This window comes from Physeter macrocephalus, chromosome 4 (genome assembly GCF_002837175.3).
Source record: "Physeter macrocephalus isolate SW-GA chromosome 4, ASM283717v5, whole genome shotgun sequence".
Lineage (NCBI taxonomy): Eukaryota > Metazoa > Chordata > Mammalia > Artiodactyla > Physeteridae > Physeter > Physeter macrocephalus.
Window position 1 is genome coordinate 123,879,106 of NC_041217.1, and position 27,951 is coordinate 123,907,056.

At 35.1% G+C, this 27,951-nt stretch overlaps 1 protein-coding gene across 4 annotated transcripts in view; it reads right to left on the reverse strand.

Moving 5' to 3' along the window:
• Positions 1-614: 614 nt before the first annotated feature.
• Positions 615-27,951, reverse strand: part of SRSF11 (serine and arginine rich splicing factor 11) — a 45,997-nt gene continuing 18,660 nt past the window's right edge. Inside the window, exons 3-13 of one of the 4 annotated variants that reach the window (XM_007104396.4) lie at positions 26,815-26,948; positions 22,919-23,028; positions 20,822-20,914; positions 19,973-20,022; positions 18,162-18,289; positions 16,327-16,408; positions 10,849-10,980; positions 8,382-8,471; positions 2,645-2,740; positions 2,123-2,261; positions 615-2,017 (exon numbers count right to left, since the gene is read on the reverse strand). In XM_007104396.4, coding sequence (XP_007104458.2) covers positions 1,820-2,017; positions 2,123-2,261; positions 2,645-2,740; positions 8,382-8,471; positions 10,849-10,980; positions 16,327-16,408; positions 18,162-18,289; positions 19,973-20,022; positions 20,822-20,914; positions 22,919-23,028; positions 26,815-26,948 — 1,252 coding nt within the window. In that variant the 3' untranslated portion in view covers positions 615-1,819. Of the gene's footprint in view, positions 2,018-2,122; positions 2,262-2,644; positions 2,762-8,381; positions 8,472-10,848; positions 10,981-16,326; positions 16,409-18,161; positions 18,290-19,972; positions 20,023-20,821; positions 20,915-22,918; positions 23,029-26,814; positions 26,949-27,951 lie in introns of all 4 variants that reach the window. The other 3 variants (XM_024119697.3, XM_024119698.3, XM_024119699.3) reach the window with 3 other exon arrangements.

Here is a 27,951-nt window from a genome sequence, read left to right on the forward strand (position 1 = left end):
TTAAAAATGCAGTGATTTTTAGGACCATTACTAGAACGTCTTACTACAGACAAAATTCCCTTCCATAAAATTTAAAAAGTTACTACAAACTGTAAAAACAACGCTGGCTTATCTATACGGCATTTCAATTTTAAAAGTTAAAAAAAAAATTATACTCCAATTTGGATAAAAGCTACAATTCCAAGTCTCATTTTCCCCTTAATCCCAGCCACTCAAACACTACTCATTTCATAAATGAATAAATATACTATTTAGTATTGTACAGTAGATACATACCATTGAGTTTCTATACTATTCCAGAAAAGTATGTTTATATTCACCAAAAATATAAATTTACTAGATATAGGTGGGATCATTTGTTTATCCTAAAGTTCATTGCTTTACTCAACCCAAGTCCTACACCCAAAATATAAGAAAATTACACTTAGAAAAAGACTTAGATAGAAATTAAACTAATTTTGACAATTCTAACAGCAACTAATCACGACTGTGATGGATTCCATCTTACTACTATATTAAAATATGTGGACTGAAAGGAAAGAACTTGATATGTAAAATGAATGAGGTAAATGCCATACATTCAACAACGTAAATAAATACAAATACGGTTTTACAGGAACATAAACATAAGTTTAAGGGTTTTATTATCAAAGTCTTGTAAAACAATTTCAGAAACTGTACATCAACATGGCACAGACTGTAGCCTACTTTTGTTTTTACTGCACAAAAGTGAAGCTTGGAAACTCCTGTAAGAAAACAGTTGCCTAACTACTTTGCATTTAACATGGAATCACTGTGTGCATAAGATTACTACTGCAGTAACAGTAACACAAAATTTATTGGTTTTATACAACTTGAGATCAAATAAAAAGTACATTATCAAGTAGATTTGTCTTATTTTTAAAAGCATATGAAGGTCAATTTAAAATGCACTATCCCCCTTTTCCAACAATGAGATTAAAACAAATTAATAAAAGAGTGGACAATTGAAAATCAGGACAAGAGATAACTTTCTTTTACAGATGGACTTCAGGATAGGCAGATAACTTTCACTGATGTAGATGTTCAATAAATTATTTTAGGAAAAAAAATTCCCAAACACCTTATGAAAAAGTATACAACTCTACTTCAAAATATGCTATTTACTTACTGCCAAAGACAGTTTCATTTGAAATCTTGTTTCTGTAATTAAAGTCTAATTATAGCCATCAAAAAAGGTTAGTGCATATATAACCTTTCAAAGTTAAACAAAAGCCACAAAATTTTAGCCACAAGGCTTAAAGGATTATCTGTTTCAAATGCTCATTTCCAGTTGTAACTATAAGAATGTTAATTTGTCATGTCAACAAACAAGACCATAAGTAGATCCATCATGTTGGAGGATTTGAATGACATTTAGGATATTCCTGCCACAATTAACATGCAATCAGTGCATTCCCTACATGGCTCTATTACGGCAATGAATCAAACTCTAGAAATACTATAAGTGAACTTAATAAAGGAGATCATACAACATAAACAATCCATGCCTGCTGTAGATGCATGCAGCTTTTCATTTTTGTTATGAAGCAGCACCAGAATAGTAAAACTGCTTGTTTAACTCAATCAGATTTCAACCTGTCAAGAACTGGTTACCCATGTATCATTTTTCTAAAAGCTTTTGGATGTAAATAACTAATATCAACATCAAGAGCTTTATAACCATTTATGACTCAGAGCTGTATACATCTAGATTTGAGATGAACAAATACAGCATTAAGAAATCACACAGGAATGACACTGATGCACGTATACAGGTGGATTCCCACAGAGGCAATATTCAGTCACTCATATCCATGTCTTCTTCATGATGATCATCGCCATTCACTTTCGATTCTCTTAGTGAATCACCAGTTCCCTTTTCCACAGAACATTCTTTTGCTTTAGGAGAAGCTGGCTCTGTCAGTTTCTTCTCCTCTTTCTTTTCTTTCTCGCTGTCATAACCCTGCTCCTCTTCATCATAGTCCCGTGTAACCTGCTTTGCCAAGGAGAATAATAAAAGTAAACGTCTTCACAGGAAAATCACTTCTTTAAAGTACCAGCATCACCCAAAACACCAAAATAAATTAGTTTGTAAACATACTTTTACATCTTTATCACTCTCTGATTTTCTTTCCCGTTCCTTTTCCTTATCTTTACTTTTCTTCTTCTTGCTTGTGGATCGTTCTCTTTCATCTCTGCTTCTTTCTTTGTCTTTATCTTTCTTCTTCTCCTTTTTATGTCTAGGATGACAGTAAAATGCTGACAAGATGCTTGAAACGAATTGCTCAAGAACTTTCACCATTAATTAAACAGGAATAAGTTTAAACTTGTTTTTAGATGGCAAACTTGACCCAAGTTCACTTGCTATAAAGAGGACAGCAAAGATCCAATTTCAAGTCACTGGATACAAGCTGTATATAAGTAATACAGGGAAGAAGACTATAAAACTTGATTACAGGTCTAAAATGCCCAACCCTAAACAGTGTTTATTATAACACAGTCTCAAGTCATGAAGAGAATGTATCAGCACATTCTTAAGCATTTTAATTCCTGAAAAGGAAGAAAAACTCTAGGACAGTTCCTGAAAAACAGGATAGATTTAATAAAAGATTAATATTCTTACCTCCTAGGGGATGGTGAGCGAGACAATTTTCTTTTGGGAGACCTAGGCTTTTTAGGAGATCTTGTGCCACTTCTGCTTCTTCGTCGTCGTCTCTCTCTAGAACCACAAATGTGCAAACTAGACTTTAAAATACAGTATTATCCAAAAAATGCAGACACATCATAGCAGATGTGTCTATGATGGAGCTCCACTAGAAACAGAATTCTGACAAAGACCCATTTTTCAAATACTGTTTTGAGCCTAAGAAGCAAATGAATACTAAAAAACTGCACTTCTTTTTTGCAAACTATGTGCCTTTCCCTTAATGCCCTCAAGAAAACCCTAATTTCCAGCAATACTTCTTAAAGACATTATGTCATCAAAACATTAGAAATGTTAAACTTGGGGAAAAACTGATTAACCAAAAGTTCTAATTCAAGGAAAAACAGTCTGAAGTAAATTTATTTACAGAATCAGTTTTAGATTCATTCAGTGGCCAGAACGTGTATAGGACAATATGCTGTGTTATGGAAGGCAGTTGCTAATAAAATCCAAAATTACTTCTAAATTCATTAGGTAAAATTTAGAGAACTAGAGTTAGTGGTAACACAGATCAAACTGACTTCCTGTTGTCTAGCAAACCATGCCCAATTCACGCCCTGCTTTGAGCAATTACCTTAAGATGTACCTCTCCTCTCTCTTTAAATTCTGACTTAAAAAAAAATTCTGCGTCTACAACACAAACAGATGGAAAGTTCTGCCCTGTTCTTGGACTGGAAGAATCAATATTGTTAAAATTACCCAAGGCAATTGACATATTCAATGCAATCTTTATCAAAATACCCATGGCATTTTCGCAGAACTAGAACAAATAATTTTAAAATTTGTATGGAAACACAAAAGATCCCCAATAGCCAAAACAATCTTGATAAAGAAAAACAGAGCTGGAGGAATCATACTCCATGTCTTCAGACTGTACTACCAAGCTACAGTAATCAAAACTGTATGGTACTGGCACAAAAACAGACACACAGATCAATGGAACAGAATAGAGAGTCCAGAAATAAACCCACACACTTATGGTCAATTAATCTGTGACAAAGGAGGCAAGAATATACAATGGAGTAAAGACAGTCCCTTCAGTAAGTGGTGCTGGGAAAACTGTACAGCTACCTGCAAAAGAGGGGCATCAGAACATTCTCTAACCCCCTATCCAAAATAAACTCGAAATGGGTTAAAAACCTAAATGTAAGACCAGATACTATAAAATGAGAGGAAAAGTAGAACACGCTTTGAAATAAATCACAGCAATATTTTTTTGGATCCATCTCCTAAAGTAAAGGAAATAAAAGCAAAAACGAACTAATGGGACCTAATTAAACTTAAAAGCTTTTGCATAGCAAAGGAAACCATAAACAAAACAAAAAAACAACCTACAGAATAGGAGAAAATACTTCCAAACAATGAGACTGACAATTAATCTCCAAAATATACAAACAGCTCAGTATCAAAAAAACAACCCAATCAAAAAAATAGGTAGACACATAAACAGACATTTCTCCAAAGAATACACACAGATGGCCAACAAACACATGAAAGGATGCTCAACATCACTAGTCATTGGAGAAATGCAAATCAAAACTACAACTGAGGTATCTGTCACCTCACACTGGTCAGAATGGCCATCATCAAAAGGTCTAAAAATAATAAATGCTGGAGAGTGTGTGGAGAAAAGGGAACCCTCCTACACTGTTGGTGGAAATGTAAACTGGTGCAGCCACTGTGGAAAACAGTATGGAGGTTTCTCAAAAAACTAAAAATAGCACTACCATATGACCCAGCAATCCCACTACTGGGCATATACCCTGAGAAAACCATAATTCAAAAAGAGTCATGTACCAAAATGTTCACTGCAGCTCCATTTACAATAGCCAGACATGGAAGCAACCTACGTGTCGATCAACAGATGAATGGATAAAGAAGATGTGGCATGTATATACAATGGAATATTACTCAGCCATAAAAAGGAACAAACTGAGTTATTTGTAGTGAGGTGGATGGACCTAGAGACTGTCATACAGAGTGAAGTAAGTCAGAAAGAGAAAAACAAATACCGTACGCTAACACATATATATGGAATCTAAAAAAAAAGAAAAAAAAGGAAAAAAAATGGTCAGAAAAACCTAGCGGGGGGGCAAGATGGGAATAAAGATGCAGACCTATTAGAGAATGCACTTGAGGATATGGGGAGGGGGAAGGGTAAGCTGGGACAAAATGAGAGAGTGGCATGGACATATATACAAGACCAAACGTAAAATAGATAGCTAGTGGGAAGCAGCCGCATAGCACAGGGAGATCAGCTTGGCGCTTTGTGACCATCTAGAGGGGTGGGATAGGGAGGGTGGGAGGGAGGGAGATGCAAGGGGGAAGAGATATGTGGACATATGTATAACTGATTCACTTTGTTATAAAGCAAAAACTAACACACCATTGTAAAGCAATTATACTCCAATAAAGATGTTAAAAAAAAAAAGAAATAAGTCAGACAGAGAAAGACATACTGTATGTATGACGTAACCTATACATGGGTCTAACAAATACAACAAACTAGTGAATATAACAAAAAAGAAGCAGACTCACAGATATAGAGAACATACTAGAGGTTACCAGTGGGAAGAGGGAAGGCAGGGGGCAATATATGGGTAGAGGATTAAGAGGCACAAACTATTAGGTATAAAATAAGCTATAAGGATACATTGTACAACACAGGGAATATAGCCAATGTTTTATAATAACTATAAATGAAGCATAATGGTTAAAAATTGTGAATCGCTATACTGTACAGCAACTAAACTTAAAATAAATAAATAAATAAAAATCCCACCTAACGACAGCAAACAGGTGTAAGACAGGCTCAAGTATGTACTGTACAACATGGGGAATATAGTCAATATTTTGTAATAACTGTAAGGGGATAGTAACCTTTAAAAACTAAAAATTTTTTAAAATTAATTAAATGAATAAAAGTTATAGGACTTGGAAGATGACCATTATATGATTTAGGCACAAACAAAATAATCAAAAAAAATAAATAAATAAAGCCCTATACCTTCAGTTGTCTTCATTTCAGCTTCCAAATTAAGCTTTAAATAACAAAAACCACAAGTCATCTGTGACCCCTGTCCTGGAAGCATTACACAGAACTTTCCCTTCATCAAATATTTAAGTTTGTCAGGGCTGTATACTTTACACTTTCTTGTACTGCTTTGTGTAACTAATATTCCAAATTCCTTAGACGGAAAAGGTGTTTTTTATATTGTATTTCTGTGCCCTATGATAGACTGTAGTACAGTGGCAAACAATAAAAATGTATAGAATATGCCATAATTTAAAAATGCTTCAAATAGGATAAGGTGCTTATATGAATAAATCCATTAAATAAAGAAACAGGCAGGGCTTCCCTGGTGGCACAGTGGTTGAGAGTCCACCTGCCGATGCAGGGGACACGGGTTCGTACCCCAGTCTGGGAGGATCCCACATGCCGCGGAGCAGCTGGGCCCGTGAGCCATGGCTGCTGGGCCTGCGCATCCGGAGCCTGTGCTCTGCAACAGGAGAGGCCACAACAGTAAGAGGCCCGCGTACCGCAAAAAAAAAAAAAAAAAAAAGAAACAGGCAAACAATATAACTCCAGTTTTTAAGGCAAGAAAATACATATTGCACATCCCATCTTTTATGCCCCCTTGCCACCTCAGACCTACTCTGGCATTTCCTTGAGCACTTATATCTGGTTTAACTTTCTTTTTTTATATATTTATATGTATCTTTTTAAAGAAAATATTCAGCACCTTGAAAAGAAACCCCATATCCTTTAGCTCTCACACTCCAACCGCTGATCTACTTTGTTGTTATAGATTTATCCATTCTGGACATTTCATATGAATAAAATCATACAATATGTGGTCTTTTGTGTCTAGCTTCTTTCACCTGGCATGTTTTCAAGGTTCATGCATATTGTAACATGTTATCAGTACTTTGGTTCCTTTTTACTGCTGAATAATAATCTATCATATGGAAGGTACAACTTTGTTTACCCATGTTAGTGGATATTTGGGTGGACTTTTTGGTTTTGAATAATGTTGCCAAGAATATCCATATACAAGTTTTTGTGCCAACATGTTTTTGTTTCTGTTGGGCATATCACTGGGAGCAAAACTGCTGTGTCAAAAAACTCTCTCTGTTTAATTTCTTTAGGAATTGCCAAACTGTTTTCCAATGCAGCTGCACAAGTTTACATTCCTTCTAAGATTGAGCTGTAACAGTTTTTTATATATTCTAGATACAAGTCCATTATTGGAAACATTATTTTTCTACCACTCTGACAGCTGTCTTTACGTTCTGAGTGTTCTTTGAAACAAAAGAAGTTTTTTTCATTATCCCTAACTTATTTATTTCTCTTTTGTTGCTTATGCTTTTTGTCATATCTAAGGAATCACTGCCAAATACAAGGTCATGAAAGTTAACTTAAATATTTTCTTCTAATAGGATTTTAGTTTTGGCTTTTAAGTCTTTTATCCATTTTGAGTTAATACTTATATACAATGTGAGCCTCCTAAGTGAATTTAATCAAGATTAAGAAAACAAACACTGCAGTAAAATGTGTAAACAAGACTGGAAGAAAATGATTTGCTGAGAAATTCAACAGCTTTAAATTTGAGAGAACTAAGCCTCATCTGTGTCTGTGGTAAAAGATTTAAGGATTCTTAGCGATGCTAGGAGTCCTAACATTTGAAGGAGAATTATTTCCTTACTGTGTAAAAAAAGTACAATGACCCTTTACTTTTGCTTAATGGAAAATGAACAATGTCAAGAAAATGTTACTGGGACTGACATATACACACTACTATATATAAAACAGATAAGTAATAAGAACCTATTGTATAGCACAGGGAACTCTAGTCAGTACTCTGTAATGGCCTATATGGGGAAAGAATCTAAAAAAAGAGTGGACATGTGTATATGTATAACTGATTCACTTTGCTGTACACCTGAAACTAACACAACATTGTAAATCAACTATACTCCAATAAAAATTTTAAAATAAAATAAAAAGTAAAAAACAAAACAAAAAACAAAAGATTGGAAGAAAATGGAATTAAGTATGGCCAGCCCTTACTACTATCATATGAATTCCATGTTAAATGTGAAAAACATATTTTCTGAGGAGAAAGTTTGCAACACTGAATTTTCACTACAGCAGGTTAAAGACAGAATTACTACTCTGAGAATGACACAAATCAGAACTTGCATTGCCTCCAATTATTTTATCAATGAACCACGATGTATGGGAAAAAATTATTTTAAGTATTAACATGTAGATATTTTAAACATAACTTACTATGATAAAATGAATTTAATGTGATAATGCAGTATACTTTAGCCATTAAAACTTAGATGTTTAGGGGAAAAAAACCCACACAAACAATTCAAATTATGATCTGAAATGCATATAGCAAACATAAAAACTGACCTCTGCTGAATTCCCACATTATTTTAAATACACTCTACACCATAAAACATTAAAAGAAAAATGAACTTTAGGTTATTCTTCACAAATTGCCTTTAAAAAAACTTCACCACTGAAGTATGTAGCTATGTACTGGAAAACATTCCATGTTCACAGCCTATTGACAGTCTTGCAAACAAAGCTTAAAAAAATGAAAGCTTAAAAAAATGCCAAGAATTCATAATGCCACCCTACCTGCTTGCACTTCTGGAACGTCTGGCTGTGCTGTAACTTTTTGGTGGTGTTTTGGAACGTTTCTTTTCTTTGTCTTCTTTCTTTTTGTCTCTAATAAATGAAAACAATTTATGAATGTATTAGAAGATTCAACTAATACATATTTCTATCAAACTATAAATAAAAACAAAAGTACAGTGAAATCTAATCTGATTCTTAAATTTTGTCATTCTGATACAAACTTAAAAAAAAAAAAGTAACTCAAGTGGCGTATTTGTGGTAAACAAATTTTATAAATCCTATTTTCCTGGTATTCCACATAAAACTTCTCTCCAAGAGCAAAGCAGACTATGTGGCAAGAGAACAAGGATGTTGGCCAGTTTCTTAGTATGTCTGGTGATAAATGCTAATAGTTTAAATAATTTTCTCTAGGCTCCTCAACACTCTGTTTTTCTCTCAGCTAAGTACCAGTTTCCCAACCGACCCTGGCTCTAAATCCTTTACTGACAGGCCAAAACCCTGTCACTACTGCTAAGTTTTTCTTTCCAAGCACACACCCGATGTAAACTCTTCATGGATGAAGCCAACCTTCTAACTTTTTCCCTGCTGCTATATATTCTGGGCTATTCAATGCTTTTAGAAAAAAAACTTCAAAATGGACTGGTACTACAACCAGGCCTCAACTCTAAAATCTTTTTACAGATTCTTCTAAGTTTACTTTTATTCCCCATAGCAGTTTTTCGCCCCAAGATTCTAGGCAAAAGGTAAAATATATACATACTTATAACATATATATGTCCCTTATATCCTTATACTCATATACACACACCTATTTTCAACTATCCTATAATCTTAGAGATTAAAGTATCTCTTCAGTTGTTCTAGACTAATCCCACCCTATATTCTGTATTTCATTCCCTCCCATCTTTGCTCATCCTGCTCCATCAGTTATCCTCTCTATTCATTCAAGTCAAGTCTTTATCATCGAATTCCCAGATTACTTTAATAGTCCCTTAAGTGGCCCCAGTCATGTTTTCCACAAATTAATGTTATACCCCCTATCAGAAATCTTTCAAAGTACAAACCTGAAAATATTAATTCCCTGCTCATCACTTTTCAATTCATTCCTGTTGCCTCCTGGATCAGCCGCAAACCCCTTAGTGTGAACAAAGCCTTCTATGGTGATCTGTCTCCTTAACTTTCCTGACCTCATTTCCTGGTCCTTCTATACCAAAATACTTGCTATTTCAAGAATTCATGCTAACTTTGTAAACTCTCTACCTGAAATCATGCCGAGTCCAGTCAAATCTACCAGAATTCAATACTCAAGAGTCACCTCTCAATAAATCTCTTCCAACATCCCTAACAATGGCCCTTCCTTTGTAATTACATTAATCTCTCTCCTAGTATAAAGGAAGTTCCTTGAGGGAAGGAATGCCTAATTGCTTTGTATAAGAGATGTTTCATTAAGTAAGCTTGTTTGTTTGATTGACTGACTGAATTAAGAGATGACTAACTCTAAAACATGAGTAAAAGCCTCGTTAGAGGCTGAACACTCACTCAGTAAAGCTATCCCAGAACCTCTGTCCCCACTTGAGTTATATGCTTACCCATTTTGTTGCCCCCTCCCTGTGATCCTTACTATTTTAGTTACATAATTAAATATATAAATGTGTAAAGTAGTATAAAATATAGGGCTGCTTCTAGAAAATTAAGGCAAATATTTTAGAAAGAGATAAAGGACATTTGTTAAAAATTAAGTGTTGTGAAATTGTATTGTGTGACAACTAAAAATGGGGGGAAAAAATCTAGGTATTTCCAAGTAACAGAGTTCTCAACACTTTTAAAGGTGGTTTAAATGAAAAGAAAGTGATTTGGTATGTATTACTCAAGACTAGGCCTAATTTCAAACAGTTTGGCCCTATATGAAAAAACAAATTACTGAATGCATGTTTAAGTTGAAATACAATGTTAAGGTGGGGATGTCTTTTTTAATGAATCCTCACACTTTAATTCTCTACTGGTCTCCAAACCATGGGATAAGACTGTTAAGTATGGTTCAGTCTCTGGAATATAGCAATACTGAATTCATATTTACAAAGGTGCTCACGATGAGGTATATAAAGATGAATTAGGAAGGCATGACTGTCTGCCATAAACCTTTGGCATACCAAGAGATGTGGCTGGTAACACTAAATCCTTAGTAATGGTTGAATGGAAAAGAGGAAATGAAAACAGGCAGTAGAAACCGCTAAGAATTTTTACTACAAAGAAATTTTATCTAGGCCTTCAGCTGTAAGTAGAAATTTCAAGTTTATGAAGGAGCACAAGAAAACAATGTCAGACTCCTCCAACAGTTTCTCCCTCATTATAGTCCTATCTTCTATCATAACCTCTTCTCTGTCATTAAAGCAGCAATATTTGAGGGTGTTGGGAACCCTAAAATTTGTCTTCCCACTCAGTGTTTGTTAATATTTTTTCACTGTACCTGTTTTTTGATGTGCTCCTTGACCTTCTACCCCGCTCTCTGGAATGAGATCTTCTCCGTCTTGGACTTTTGGATCGTCGTCTACTCCTTGACTTAGAATGTGATCGCCTTCTTGATCTGCTTCTTGACCGCCTTATAATGTAAAAGGAAGCAAACACGTGTATGTAAATGGAAAAAGACTAGCTCTGTTTCTGACTATTTCATATAAGCATCAGACAAAAGATTCAGACATGTGGACTAGCCATCAGTAAGTGAGGGTAATTTCCTGCCATTATTTATTTATTCCACACAACAACATCTTTGATATCCTAGAAATTAGTAAATACCTTTTAACACCTCGAATTCCTCACCTTTTAATCTTTTGTTCAACCTGTCAAACCAATCCTACTTTGCCCATTGAAACTACAACTCCAAACTTAAATATACTGCTAGAGAAAGAAGGAAATCAAAAAATATCTGACTCATTTGCATCATTTTGCAATTACACAGCATTTTTGCTAGTACACCTTATTTGATACCTCACTATTGCAAGTTAAACCCATTTACTACTTATCGAATACTTATTTATGCCCACTACATGCTTCTACATGCTTTACAAATACTAACTCATTTACCCTCATAATAAACCTAATAAAGTAGCTACCATTATTCTTCCCACTTAAAAAATGGAAACCATATATGTGTTGCCTTCTATGATTTCCAATTGTTGTTCTCTGAAATATATTCCACTTCTTCGATTTACAGTTTAAGAGAAATCCAAGTAATGCAAGCATGATACAGATATATACAACTCAGTACAAACTGCCTTTTCTACTCTTATGTGTCCTCAACATTACATCATCTCTTTCCTGCCACGTAAGAGATGTTTCTCTGTGCCTACCACATACCACCCTGCCCCCCATACTTTCTCTAAAAGGTTAAGTGCAATTAACCTTTTGATGTTCTTTGATCCTCCTTCCTATATTTTATTCCTTCCTATTTTAAGAATAATTGAAAATAAATTGCAGTTCTTTGCTTAGACTTGGTCATTTAATTTCTGGTGGACCATTCAACCTCTTTCCATGGAAAACTTCAAATACAATTTAAACTTTTTGCTTTTACTTTTTCAAAGTGCCAAAGGATGGACATTTTAGTAATGTAAAAGATTTGTGTTCAAATCTCATTTATAAGCCAGTTAACTGAGAGCATTCATTATTTAACCTCTTTGAGCCTATTACTTCAGCTAAGAAAAACAATAGCACCTCCATCACAGAATAGTTGAAATTATAAAGCCCAGCTCAGTGCCTTACTGTAGACATATATATTATATACTGACTCCCTCTTTTACTAATGTGCTAACATAGTATTGCCATCATTCTCTAGAACAGCTGTTTCAAAACCCATCAGTAGCAGTGTCTCATCAAATTCAATAACTTTATGTTTTGCTCATCTCTTATTTTTGACCATATTTGAAACTATCTACTAAAGCAATCCCTCTCAATAACATGTCTATATCCTAGGAAATTTTCATGTAATGCTTACCTACCTTTTTCTAAGCTCCATAAGGACAAGGGGTATATATGTCTATCTTATTCACCACTGTACCCCTGAGCAACTACTACAGTGTCTAACTAGTAAAAGGTACTACTAAAATATTTTGAGTGAAATACTGACCCTATTAAAATATCAGAACCATCACTTTCTTATTAAGAATTTTAAAAAATTCTGGAAAAACAAAATTGATGCTATTAGAATTAAGTATTGTTCATCTTTTGAGAATTCTGGCTTTAACAAAAATTTAAGTCAAAAATCATCTCAGCAAAGCTGTTACACATTTAACCTACCTCTAATGTATATAGAAAAAAATAGTTGTAGGAAAAAATCATAAGTGCGTTCTTATAGGTTTCCTTCTAAACAAAGTGATTAATAATATAAAATAGTTTAAAAAATCTAATAAGCAGAGCTATTACATCAATCAATTTATTACGCTGCTGAAACAGTTATTTTTCAACAGCATTGCACTGCAGAGCCACTTCAATCACAGTTTACATAAGCTTTTAAAAATTAGAAAAATATAGATTATCATATTATGTATCTAAATACGTAAAAAGCTTATTGAACGTAATGGTCTTTTTATATACCAAGATGCTTAAAATACTACAACTCATAATATTTATCTTTCTGTTATGAGGCATAACTACAAGTGTTCAAAAGCACTTTGTTCAGGGAAATAAATGTTTCATTGTAATTTCCCATTGGTCATAATTAAAATTAGTATTTGAAAGCCTTAGCATGTCCCTGTTATGTACAAAGGAAAAAGATATATGTTCTCCTTTTTAAGTCTTTTTAAGTGTTAAACTAAGCTATGAGAGCAACTGTCCTGGAAGGTTAGGATTCTAAGTACAGGCACAGCTCAGAGATACTGAGTTTGCTCCCAGACCACTGCAATAAACTGAGTATCGCAATAAAGTGAGTCACAATGAATTTTTGGTTTCCCAGTGCATATAAAAGTTATGTTTTATACTATACTATAGTCTGTGAAGTGTGCAATAGCATTATGTCTAGGAAACAGTGTACGTAATTTAATTAAAAATGTTGCCAAAGATTGCTAAACATCACCTGAGCTTTCAGTGAGCCGTAATCTTTTTGCAATAGTAACAACATCAAAGATCACTAATCACAGATCACCATAACAAATATTAATAATGAGGTTAGCTATTTTGGAGTGGCAATTGACAAGTGTGGAAAGATTAAACCAAGATGAATAGTAAAGATCCTTGGACACCATTCTAAGGTTTTATGTGTTGACTTCTTAAGACAACAGGAGCTTCTAAAGGTTTCATAGAGCTGTGACATGTTCTGGATTTGGGTGTTTTTTTTTTTTTGCGGTACGCAGGCCTCTCACTGTTGTGGCCTCTCCTGTTGCGGAGCACAGGCTCCAGACGTGCAGGCTCAGCAGCCATGGCTCACGGGCCTAGCTGCTCCGCGGCATGTGGGATCTTCCCGGACCGGGGCACGAACCCGTGTCCCCTGCATCGGCAGGCGGACTCTCAACCACTGCGCCACCAGGGAAGCCCTAGATTTGGGTTTTTGAAAGACATCTTTAAGAATGAGATGGGCTGGGGGAAGGTGGGTGACAGATACACCAGACAAAACCACCCTGTAACATTCTGCTACAGACTGAATGTTTGTGTCCTCCCAAAATTCTTATGCAAAACCGAATACCCAATGTGATGACATTATGAGGTAGTGGCCTTTGGGAGGTGACTAGGTTATGAAGGTGCAGCTTTCATAAATAGGATTAAGGCCCATATGAAAGAAGTCTCAGAAGACCCCCCTGGTCCATTCCCCTGTGTGAGGACACAGTGAAGAGACAGCAAACTATAAATGAGGAAGCAGGTCCTCACCAGACATCAAATTTGCTGACACCTTGATCTTGAACTTCCCAGCTTCCAGCACTGTGAGAAGTATATTTCTATTGTTTATAAGCCACGTATTCTGTTATAGCAGCCGAATGGACTAAGACACAGTCTAAGAAATGACTTAACAATGTTATGGGGTCCGTCTATTTTTTTTTTTTCCCAAAATAATAACAAGTTATTATTTGCCTTTTCCACTGTGACATTTGCACTAATCGTGCAAAAGCAATGGTGGTGTACAAGTGCTGGCATCTCCTTATTACAAATCAAGGTAGTGGCAACTGAACCTCCCTATTATCTACTGTATTCTTCACTGGCATTTGTAGTATGCACTTGCAGTAAAAAGAAAGAAAAAAAAAAACAAAACCTTGCCATTTTCACTAAGGATGTCTTTGATAAAGCCAGTAAAAACTATTAATTTTATTAAATCTAGTCCCTTGAGTAATATTAGAGTAATAGTATTATTGACTAGTAATATTAAATCTAGTCCCTTCAGCAATATTCTGTGCAACAAAATGGGTAGTATGCATAAATCACTTGATACTTAATAGTTCAATGACTGTATCAGGGAAGACACCTGTGTGACTGAGTGTGAGCTCACCTAATTGCTTTTGCCATGAAACATCATCTTTACCTGAAAGAACAAGTGACAAACCATGGTTGTTCAGACTTGGGTATTTGGTACAACACTTTCATGGGAAATGAGTAAGGTTTATCATTTCAAGGAAAACAAATTTGTTGCCAATAATAAAATTTGAGCTTTCAAGAGAAAATTAAATTGTGGAAAACTCGAACACACCGTTGTGAACTTGACAGCTTCCTAACACTTTAAAAGGGTTTACCGATGAGATGTGGTGATATTACCAACTCATTTTTTGATCTTGTGTAACAAAATGTGTCAACATTTGAAAACTTGCATAATGCAATAAATCAATCATTTTCCGAACCACCAATGCATAATTGTATAAAAGCATGCCTGGGAAAAAGATCCATCAAGGTGTAAGAAAGATCAACAGATTTTAAAGTAGCAAAATATAAAAGGGTTCACTATTATGGTTTCAGATTCCATATTACTACTATCTTTTAAGAAAGTACTCTTGTTAAGTTTTGGTATTATATCAAAGAATACTATTCCCAATTACCTGAAAAGACTATAAAATTACTTTTCCCTCTTCTCACTATGTATTTGTGTAAGATTTTCTACAAATATTAACCAAAATATTCTGCAATAAGTTGAATGCAGAATCCTGTTCATGTCTTCTAGTAAGTCAAAGGTTTAAGAGATTTGCAAAGATTTAAAACAAAGCCATTCTTTTAATTTTTCTGGAAAAGTTTTGTTTCAAAGCTAAATTAATATAAATGGGTTTACTATTGTTATTTCAGATGATGGTTTCAAATTTTATTACGGCCAACACTGATAGATATAACCCACATAAACAAAAGCTCATCGGAGTACTCAAATTTTCTACAAGTATAGAGGTCTTAATACCAGCAAGTTTGAGAGCCACTAGGCTAGAGAGACACTTACAAACTTACACAGGAATGTCATGTGAAAAAGAAAATACACTGGTCCTTTTAAATTGCCTAGTCTTTCTCTAGGTAGGATAAAGAATAATAGGTACTATCATGTGATTTGTCCAATAATACAAAGAACAATCTCAAAAAAGGATAACAAGTTGTCATCTGCAAATATTCAAGCTTTAGATGGTAATCTGCAGGCTGCATGACGACATTCCATGTTCAAACTCTCAGAAGTCCAGTGAAAAGTCAGAACTAGAACTCAAGTTAAAAGTTTCAAGTCCAGTGTTCTTTCCATAGTACTAATTCATTTTAGTGCTCAAATCCCAGCGGCTTCCTCCTAACCCTGGATTTTTGGGGGTTTTAAAGTATCCATCATCCATATCTTTTCTCCATTTATGTATGTGTGAACACTTATTCTCATACTCTGCTAATAGCAGTAGTTACCAAAACCACTTTAACCAGGAGCTAATTAGGTTAAGAGATAAGCAGATGTGACACACAGAGAAATTATCTTTGTTTAAGCTACAACTTATTACCAAAAAGCAATCAATCTAATAACCTGTGCCTAGAAGATGAGGGAGTCCTCCTCCTCCTAGAACGTGATCTTGACCTCGAGTGCCTTCGTTTTTCTTCTTTCTTATCTGGATTTAAAAGAAAAGGAATCTGGCTTTAGACATCATCAAGCAGGAAGATTATTCCCATTCAGGAGTTATTCTTAGAATTTACCTTAATTTTCAGCTTTAATACAAAATTCTTAAATTCAGGCAGCTAAAGGTTCCTTTGACTATTTTCATTTGCCAGACTTAGGAGGCTGTCAAGTGTCATCCATAAAACAATCTATGAAAATAATTACCTTTCTCATTCTTTACCCTTTAGAGATTTCTAAATCATGAGTCCCTTTTTCCATTCCTAGGTTCTACTTCCCCCAATATAGCTACCATTCACCCAGATTAAACCTCTAATCTTTACATGTTTATGTTTTAATAACATCTCCCTAACCAGTACTTAAGTGTAAAATGTTTAAAAAATACATTTATAATAAAAATATAAAATAAACATTTAAAATCGTTGGTCCAGCAAAATGTTCCTTCTTTCATTCATCACTTAGCTCTATGCTCCTTTCCTAAATAAATAGTCTCATTCATTAACTCTTTTCACTATACTGCCGGGACAGAACTGGATTTTACTAAGCTAGCTTTTTTTAATCTGTCTGTCCTCCTTCTTCCTCACTCATTTTCAAACTGCGTAAGTCCAGGGAGCAGAGCTAGAAAGATCTGTCACCATTTCCTAGTTTTAAAATAACACATAAACTCCTTAACTTACTCCTTTAATTTAGGACATAATAAAAGAGAAATCCAGCCATTGCATTCTTCGTATATGGACTATCAAAGTTAGACTGAGTTCCTCTTTTATATTTAGATCATTTCATTAATAGGATTCAATTTATTGTGAATGTCATTATTAATAAATTAACAAGCTTGGGGCAAAAAAAATTCATAAAGAAACCAATTTTAGTCATTTCAGTTATGAGTTTTCAATGAAAACAGAAATGGTGTTCTGGCTTGGGAGTCGTACAGGTCCAGTTGTCTATCAAAAGTTCCTACTGCTTGCCGTATGACCTTGGGCTAATTATTTAATAATTTGTTGATTAAATGAGATAATACACATAAAGCATCTGGTATTAATTTATCCATTATACTTAACAATTACTTGTCTAATACTATGTATAATAAAAACCATCCCATTTATTACGAAATAGAGTGAAAAAATGAATAAAACATTGTTTTTAATGGGAAAAAAAAAATTTAGGACCAAAGATACAAATACATGCAGGAAGATAATGGGACAACCATTCATTTCACCTCAAAAAGACAATCTGCAAAGAATAATATATTTGCTTTTCTTTAAACAAATGGCATAAACAGAAGATCTTTAGTAGGTTTTCTTGGTCAAATAAAAGACTGAAATCAATTAGGCTACTCCAACTTAGGCAAACATAAATGATTAAAGATCACCAAAAAAAAAAAAAAAAACACCTCATAAATTAAAAACAACCAAAATATCACATGAAGCATTAGGTAATCCTAGGCACTCATGTTTCAGAATGAAGAATTCTTTGTTTAGGGAGTGGGAGGTGCTTGTACACTGTAGGATGTTTAGTATATCCCTGGCCCTCTACCTACCGGATGCAGTTGGTAGCAGCATGACAACTGTCTCCAGATATTGCCAAATATGCCTGGGTGACAACTCTTACCCATACCATCCACCCACTCCCAAATGAGAATCACTGCACTAAATGACCTTTTATCAAAATACGGAAAATAAAAATTTTTAAAAATGACTGAAGTTATTATTCAGCAAATTTCCAAACATAATTGCATAAACCTATTTTACCTGGTTCTATAGCAGCAGAAATTAGGGACTGTGCTTCTCGTACTCTCTTCATGGCTTCCTCTATTTCTTTACTAGAGGTATCTGATTTCAGACTTGGTGAAACAAGACCAGCAGCTACATGATTCAACCTGGAACAGAACCAAGAATTGCATCTGAAATATTTAAAAATGTACAAAAGCATTTCAAATAAACACATGTTCCTATCATCATTTTAGTAAGATACTCCTTGAAAAAAAGTGTGTGGGGGGAACTCCACAATAATTTTGATAAAATTGTATGTAATATATATATAGCATAGTAAGCTTTGGATATTTACAATGGCACCTGCATTTTAAAAGACTCAGAGATATGTGGAATAAGAAAAAAAATCTATTTAATTTTGCTGAACATCCATGAACTTTCTATACACATTTTGAGAAATGTTAGTACATGGGAATATGCTGATGCTAAAGATTTTTGATTAACAGAACCTTCCTTAATATGATTTAAAAACTTTCTACATCATCATAATTTTGTTGGGGAAGAGAATTACTTTTAAGCTTGCAGATGGGGAGAAACTGAGGCAGAAGCCAATGGCACACCAAAATTACTTATGAAATTCCTGAATGGAAAGGCTAAAGATACACCTTAAGGGTTTATAAAAGTGAAAAAATACTGTAGACACCCAGTTGAGGCTGGTAGTTATTTGTGGGTAGAGTGGGAAATGTAAACAAGAATGAGTACACAGGGAGTTTTAAAAAACTATATTAGTGATATTTTTATAAGCAGGGTGGTAGATACTTGGATTTTTACCTGATAATTTTTAAGAAAAAAAATGCCACTAACTACTATCATCAAATGAGTCTGTCCTGCCTCCCCCACATGCTCTCCCACTTACTGACAGTGACTTTCACCAAGTTAAGAAGAAGCATTAAGCTCAGATTTAATATACTAAGAAATTACCAATGAAAACATCTCATGAATTTGTGATATTATCAGGTAGGAAATGTAAGTTACAGCATGAAGAAAATTTCAAAGCCCCTAAAAAGATGTTGACTGTTATTACGTGACACGTATTACTCCTTTACTCTGGGCTAGTGTTTCCCTCACTTCTGTCTTCCTCTTATTCATCCCCTAGGGCAGTTGGTCCCCAACCTTCCTGGCCCCAGGGACCAGTTCTGTGGAAGACAATTTTTCCATGGACGGACAGGGGTGTGGGGCGTGTGTGGGTGGGGGGGGGACGGTCCAGGCGTAATGAGAGTGATGGGCAGCAGCAGATGAAGCTTCACTCGCTCGCCTGCCACTCAACTCCTGCTGTGCGGCCCGGTTCCTAACAGGCTGCTGTGGACCGGTACGGGCCACGGCCTGGGGGTTGAGGACCCCTGCCCTAGGGCTTAGCCTCTTTGATCTTTGAACTAAGTTCTCCTCCTTGTAATAAGTTCCCATAGCACCTCTTTACTTCCTCTAGTTGGATGCACATGCTTTACTATAGTTAAACAATGTCTCACTTTCTGAGTATAAATGCTATGAAGGCACAAGCTTATAGTAGGTAGTCAGTATAATTTTTTAAATGAATCAACTAAAGACACACTTAGTTCTTTGTCATCCTGGTTTAACCTATTTACAATGATTTTCAAAGAACCAATAATTACTCCAAAACAAAACCCTTTATAGATGGGCTTACCTCTGGATTTTTTCTTTTTTCTAGAAAACAGGATTACATATTGCATGCCTTGAGAAAACTTTCTTTTAGCTATCAAAAATAAAATACCTGTTCTCTAGATATTACTATATCTCTATCACCAATGGAAACAGAAGAAAAAAATCCTTACTTGGGATCAACAGTACTCATAAGTTTCAGCAACTGATCTGCAGCAAGAGACTGGAAAAACAAAAAAAATAGCAATGAGAACACATAGAACAATAAATGATTACTATTTTAATTTTTTTAGTATGTTGAAACGTCCTAGAACAATCTGGCAAACCTACAGAAACTAACATATACCAAGCACAACAACGACCAACAGAAATATAATGCCAGCCAAATATGTCATATTAAGTTTTCTAGTCACAACATTAAAAAAGTAAACAGGTGACATTAGTGACTGTAGTACTGGATACTCAGAGCTGCTTTATCAGGTTAATTATGAAGATTATGAAGCTGAACAGTCCAGATTTTATAGAATAATTGCCTCCTGCTTATTTTAACTCTTTCTAAGGGAAAGTAACATTTTAAGGAAACATGTAAAACAAAACTCAAAGTGCTTAGTCAGTATAATAATCAAAAGAATTCCATAAAGTTAAGGACTTCAGAAAAAAGTTTAACCAAATCGCAATGAGGGAAAAAAAAATTTCCAACTGAGTAGATGACAGGAGAATAAATTATGAACACACATTCCTATCGTTTCATGACTTTATTTTGACTTCGTAACATACTGATGTGGCACTGGCTTCCTGTGAAACTAGTCTACTTTGAACTTTATCAAATGAGAAATTCTTTGATGGGCAAGGGGCTAATACTGCAGTGACCTTTTAAAGATCTCATTAACAAGTTTACATAAGAAAAAATTACTACAATATATAACAGTTATCTCCTGCTCTTGAAATGCAAACTAACATTTAATGAAGTAAATTTTTTAATTACAAAAATGAGCTCAGAGTTGAAGGGTATTAAGTTATACCTGAGAGTTCAAGTTTGCTCCAGGAAGCCCAAGTGCAGCAAGGGCAGGATCAAGAGTAGGAGCTCCCAAAGCAGCCAATGGAACAGCGCCAATCTGTGAAATTTCAAATTTTATTTATTTAAAATCTTGTTTCTGTTTCTTATACTGTGGAGGTTGGGGGAGTGCGTCAACTTTTATTTCCTCTAAAGGCCAGATAATAACTAGTTTAGGTCTGTAGGCTGTGCGGACTCCGGTGCAACTACTTAACTTTGCCGTTGTAGATCAAAAACAGTCAGAGACAATACATAAATAAGTGGCCATAATTGTGTTCCAGTAAAAATTAACAGATAACGGGGGTCTGACCCAAGAGCTACAGTTTGCCTATCCCTGCTATAACATGATGGCCTCATTTTTCACTCATCACAGCACATTTACCCTTAAAATCAGAATTTAGAAAAAATGCAAAGATTTTCACGCATTCTTGTGCCATTTATAAATATTTACTGCTTCTTAGCTCCAAATCCACTGTTTGTCGTCCTACTGTGTGACTGAAGGCAGCACCCTTTTAAGCATTTCTCCTTTGACAGCTGGCACGATGTTAAGCTTTATTTTTAGGGGGAGCTGGAAATACCTTTAGGGGGAGCTAGAGGGACACTGACTGTGGAAGGGATTCTTTCTAGTTCTTATGTCTCCTTTCTGATTCTTATTGCAGTACCACATGGGACACTCAGTGGCCTTCACCTCAGTGAGTTTCAGTGCCATCCTCTTAGGCAGCTTCCTAGCAAGTTCCATGGTACCCCAGAGAACTTTCTACTTTATCTACCTTTTTGAAGGAGGTCTGAATCCTAGCCTTGAGGGGGAAGATGTGCCCCCTCACCTACATGTGTTTCTTTCTTGTGTTTTCTTCCTTAGCTTAGAAGTAGAGGTTGCTTCCTATACCTGTGATTCTGGCACTCATTAGAGTTCCCTTAGTAATCTCCTGTTACTAATTAGTAATTCCTTATACTAAAACTTTTCTCCTTCGAATTACAGTACGGTTCTCTCTCCTGCCTGACATAATTCTGATTAGTCCGTTTAATGCACACAAACCATGTAAAATCTTATAACTTTGGAGGCCGTTGACCTTCTCTACAAGCACTGTGCTGAAATTTCTCCTAGTTTCATTATTATTTAGTAAAAATAAGTAACCAAACTTCCTGCAATGTAACTGTTTACTGAGTTAAAACACTGTTAATACAGTTGATCCTTGAACAACATGGGGGCTAGGGGTGCTGACTCCTCATGCAGTCGAAAATACACCTGTAACTTTACAGTGAGCCCTCCGTATCTGCTGGTCCACATACTTGGATCATGCAGTACTATAATATGTATTAGTAGAAAAAAATCCTTATATAACTGGACCAAGCAGTTCAAACTCATGTTGTTCAAGGATCAACTGTACTATTATAAAAATGGTTTGGTTACTACACAATTTTATACATCAAAGGCATCTACAAATTACCCAGATCTTTGAATTCATCTTTATTTTAAGCCACCTACTTAAAGCCCAAGAGCAAGATAAAAGCGCATGGAGAAAGAAAAAAAAAAGTCTGAACTTCACCTTAATTTTCTTTTGTAGTTCAAATGAACATACTATTTTAAACAACATGTGCAACAGAAATCTTACGCCTCCTGACTTACAGGCTATTTTGAGAGCCAGTGACAAAACCGATAAAAGATATTTACAATTCTCAGAATGTTCTTAAAACGCAAACTACCGCTTTAATGTTTACGATTACCATACTACAGCCTTTTACAACGCTCTGACCATGTGATAACAGTATATGAACCAGAATCACAACAGCACTCAAAAAGCACAAATATATTTCCATTCTTTTTTTTTTTTTTTGTGGTACGCGGGCCTCTCACTGTTATGGCCTCTCCCGTTGAGGAGGACAGACTCCGGACGCGCAGGCTCAGCGGCCATGGCTCACGGGCCCAGCCGCTCTGCGGCATGTGGGATCTTCCCGGACTGGGGCACGAACCCGTGTCCCCTGCATTGGCAGGCGGACTCTCAACCACTGAGCCACCAGAGAAGCCCTATATTTCCATTCTTTAAGAATTCAACAGAACTAATACCTGGGTAAGTGGGTTAGGAGTAGGCAGGAGTCCACCACCAGGCAGAAGACCTGCCACTGCATTAGCTGGTGCCAACAGAGACAAAGCCTTAGTCTCATCAGGAATAACTCCTGCAGAGAAACATCCATGCATTAGAACACACTCTTTTGCAAGACAGAAAACACACAAAAACACCCAGAAAATGTCTCCCTGATACACCACCTGAGTTTGTTGAAAGTATTTATGTTCGCTAAAATATAAAGCTTGATTTCTATGATTATTTATCATTAATTTTATGTCAGAATGAAACTTCAATGTGTGAAAATCTGTTTCCTTTTTCTCTACAAATGGTTAAGTTTCTAGAGTAAAAAAAAAATAGCACAATACACACTACTTTTTTGTTAACACTGCCAAGATTTCATCACCTGTACTCGATTTTTAAGTCATGAACCAAACGTAAGCAAGCACAGTCGGTTCTCCAGGGGTGTGCTCTCAACTTTCAAAAGCTGTTTTATGAACAACGACTCGTGTCGGCTGCTTCACTATAAAGCACACAGAAAAATCAAGATACACAAGACAAAAAAAGTTTGATTTAGGGGTTAATAATATGGTACAGTTACTATGATTTTTTTTTACACCTACCATACAAATTTTGTAAAAATTAAGAGAAGAAAAGTATGTAAAGGAAATATTCTGTTGGACTCAAGTGTAGGGCTTTTGCTGACTCATGAAAATGAATATGAATGTTTCTGAAGGTCTCTGAATACACACAGGATGTGTGTGTGGGAGTGAGTGAGAGAGAGAGAGAGAGAGAGAATAAGTAAAACAACATGGCACATTCCTTACCTGTACAGTAAAATGCCTTATGTTCCAACATGTGCCATGCTAACCATACCAAAAATGCTGCTACATAGTGTCAGTTGAAAAGCTAACTTAGCCAAACTCCTAAAGCCAAAAACAACATGTATGTCTGTTTTTAAAGCCTAATCTGTGTATTCAGATAAAATCTAAGGGCCCTAAGACAAATATTTATGTAGACAATTTAAATTCTATCCAACAGCAAAAGCCCTATACAGATGGATTAATCTGTTAATGTGCCCAAGCCCCCAAAATGAGAGTTCAATAATACAATTAAACTACATATTTGCAAATACCAGTAGTATTTCTGTAATACATATTAAGAAACTGCATCTCATCATAAAACATACAATATGTACAGGGCACTTAAGAGAAACTGGATAAGCTGCAGAAGAAAACTGTTGGGTGGTATTTTCAGCAGGGCCTGGTATATAGTTCAGGCTGAACCAGGGAAAAGAACTGTAAAACACAACAACAAAAAAGAAAAACCACTGTTAAATAAAGGTAATGGTTCCTTCCACCTAAACTGAGAAGTGCCGATAATATAAACAAATGTATACTACACAGCACTGTTATCTTGCTTGTGTCAGAGCTGTCATCAATTTAGATACCAAGAGTTATGGAGGGGGGGAGGGGGGAGATCATTTAGATATAGGGCATTAATGCATCATTATTAACAAACCTACAAAGATTATGGGATAATTTTGCATGCAAAATTATGTCTCAAGAGGATAATATTAAGTATCAACATCTTACTAAAATTAGTGCATTTGCAACATTTCTGGCAAACTAAAATCCTCTTGAATTTATTGTGAGACACCTGATAGAAGATCTGCATCCATTAAAAAAAAAGTCATGCATCTGATCCTCTGATTAAAAAAAGACTATTTAAAAATAAAACTACAATTTAAAAATAGCAATGAGGCCCCTCACCAGTTAATTTTCATGCGTCAAGAGTATTTTTTTTTACTGCTGCTTTGATAGAACCATGAAATACTGCATGAATGTGTAGAAACGAAAGAAAAAGAAACAGACAAAAGAAACAAACATTAACCAAGGAACCTAAATAATCCCCAAATCCATTACTATTAAGAGTTCCTTCCAAATCCAGCTATCTGTTTTACCAGTTAAGACTATTCCTTACCGTAGACTTTGTGTCTATTGCTCTAAAACACTGACCAAGAACCAACACCAAAGCGTAAGAGCTAAAACCAGGGTGAATGGTGACAAAGGGATTGAGTACATCAGATATTCAGTGGAGATAACATTAATACAGCATACCATACCAAAATTACAGTAATATACAAATAGATTCTGGAACTAAATATTTCTGTAATTCTATATATGTACTCCCTAAATATTTCACTTTCAAAACAGATCCAGAAAAATTATTATGGTCTAAAAATATTTGTGAAAGCCAGTTATATGATATACTGTATTATGTTCAGGGCTTGGGAACTATAATACTTAGCCAATAAGAATTCTTTAAATTAAAAGGCTAACTAATGTTTTGTAAATTACTCACATGATTTGACCCTTGTTCCAAAAGCTATGTTCTACATTTTACTTATCCTAAATTTGAATTCTGTAAATTTTCTCTTGGTGATAAGTCTTATCCTACAATAGGCACACTGATATAAAAGAAAATGCTTAATCAAAACATACTATCTCACAAGTTTATCAGCATATATATATTTTAAAACCTTAAAATCGGGCTCATACACTTTAATCACGGACATAGATTTACTGTTATTATATAGCATGCCTTAACCCAACTATGAATGCAATTTAATTTCTTTAGAAAACCACAGAGGCAATTTTTCTAAGTTTTAAGGACTAGACATTTCACAACTTTTACAAGGAATGGTGTAAATGTTCACATCGGTATTCAAAGATCTAAGATAGCATCTAAAGTTAACAATATCAAGATTCTGCTTCCACTGACCAGTTCACTAAGTAAAGGGGAAAGCATTTATATCCTGGTCAGCATATATGTTAATAAAATCCAGTAGTTTTAACATATTTCAGTGACTTCTTTGACTCAAATTTATAGTTACCAAAAAGCAAATAAAGTAGCAGTACATTGGGAACAAACTAATATATGTCTTAGAAAATTTTACAAAATGGAATGAATAGAGTGCTGTCTTGTCACAGTGGCTTTTTTAGATCCAAAAACCCTGCTCATTATTTTTCTGCCAAATTACTTTAACAGCCTAAAATGTAAAAAGAGAGAAAAATGTAGTTAACAAATGGTTACACCAGGAAAACACCTGGGGGACTTGAGTGCTTGCTGGCCTTTAGTTAATGTCTAGAATCCCCTGTAGCTGCAGAGGACCCAGTTTTTCAGTCATCTGGAAGAGTTTTGCATTTGCCTTCTCCACTACAAAAATCACACACACAAATAACAGAGAGAAGAATTTATTATTTAGAGATATTCTAGAAAATATAGCAAGAATGAACAAGAAAATCTGGCATAAAAACAAAACACCCAGTGCCCATCTGGCACCTAAGCTATAGGAAATCTTGAACTTTCATAAAAACCAAAATCATTGCGACCCTTGGTAAAATCATTGCGACCCTTGGTATACTGAAATTCAATGTGGGATATATTTTTTAAAGTTATCAGTGAGAAGAATCACTAAGAGGAATCACTAAGGAATAAAACCAACCTGGCCACATTTATTCAAAACAGAAACAACATCATGCATTTATTTGAAGGTTTCTGTGTAAATGTGCATGGCGTGAACTGTTCCCCTTCAGGACTTTTTCATAAAACAACATTAAATTAACTAAGTAGATACTAGGGATATGGTTTTAATGAACTTAAAAATGCTTTAAAATAATGCAAAAGGTTAAATATCTTATATAAACAGACCTGATTTTGAATTTTTAAGTTAAAAAGAAAGACTTCAAGTAAAAATATGGACCACAGTATAACAAGGGTTTCAAAATGTTAATAGCTTAGATTTTTAACATGCTACTAATGCTCACTCTAAAACTACACTGAGGTAGATGGTCATCATAGGATGCCCACATAGGTAGTTAAACAAAGCACAAACCTTCTGCATATGGTACGACTATCAAAGCTCTGTCAACGAATACAGTGTTTGTCAGATGCTGTGCCACAACTGCTGAGTCCGGATCATGGAACTTAACAAAGCAGACTCGGGATGAGACTGGCAAAGGCGAATCACTAAAAAATAAACAGATAACATAAAAGAAGAGAAAAATATCAGCTAAAACAGAAATGAATGATTCACAAACGACACTTGCATTCCAAAAGTAAAAGAGGCAGATAAAAATACATAACTGCACACATATTAATCAGTTCAAAAATACATGACATTTCCAATAAAGTACTACCCACAGAACTGACTGTAGCAAACTGCACCTAGACAAAAACAATCACTGTTTAAATTTACAATGCATCAAGTTACAAACAGCTTGAAACTATAAAGTCTCAGAGTTTGAACAGGTCACAAAAATGTCAACATTTATTTCATAATAACAATACCAGCCATTTAAAAATACAGGTAACAAGTAATTAGTTCTGGCTTAGAAAACTTTTCATTACGGCTAACTTTTCAGAGTCAAAAACAAAACTTTTTCATTATGGCTAACTTTTCAGAGTTAAAAACGAAACCTTTCCATTTTAGGGACATACGAATATTGTGGTAAAGTACATCTATTTGACAGTGAGTTTTCTTGATCTGCCACTAAATGCCCTGTCCTCTGAAACCTACAGCATATTAAAACTCCCAGGCATTATAAATAGTTAAGGCTCTCCCACTAGAGCACTTTCACAGAGAAAAAGAAAATTAAGCACACATGGGAATAATACTACACCCCGCCCCCCAATTAGGCAAAATTTCAATAAGCAGAGTCACTCCCCTCGGCAATTGCGTTCTAATACAAAACAAAAACAAGTTGCTAAGGTGCAAGCAATGCTAAGTCTAAGTAAGATAAGATTAGAAAAAGAGCAGAGTTCTTGCTGTTTTTTAAAAATATAAGATGGTTAAATTTCTGCCACTAAACTCTCTGTGAAAGTGAAAGATTAAATAAACAAAGGCAGGGGTTGCCTTAACACCAAACCAAAAGCTATTTGAAAATCAATACTGTAAGGCAGTAGTAATCACGTCATCCCTGGTTTATATTAGATCATGGCGGGAGTGGGGGATGGGGTGCGGAACTACAAT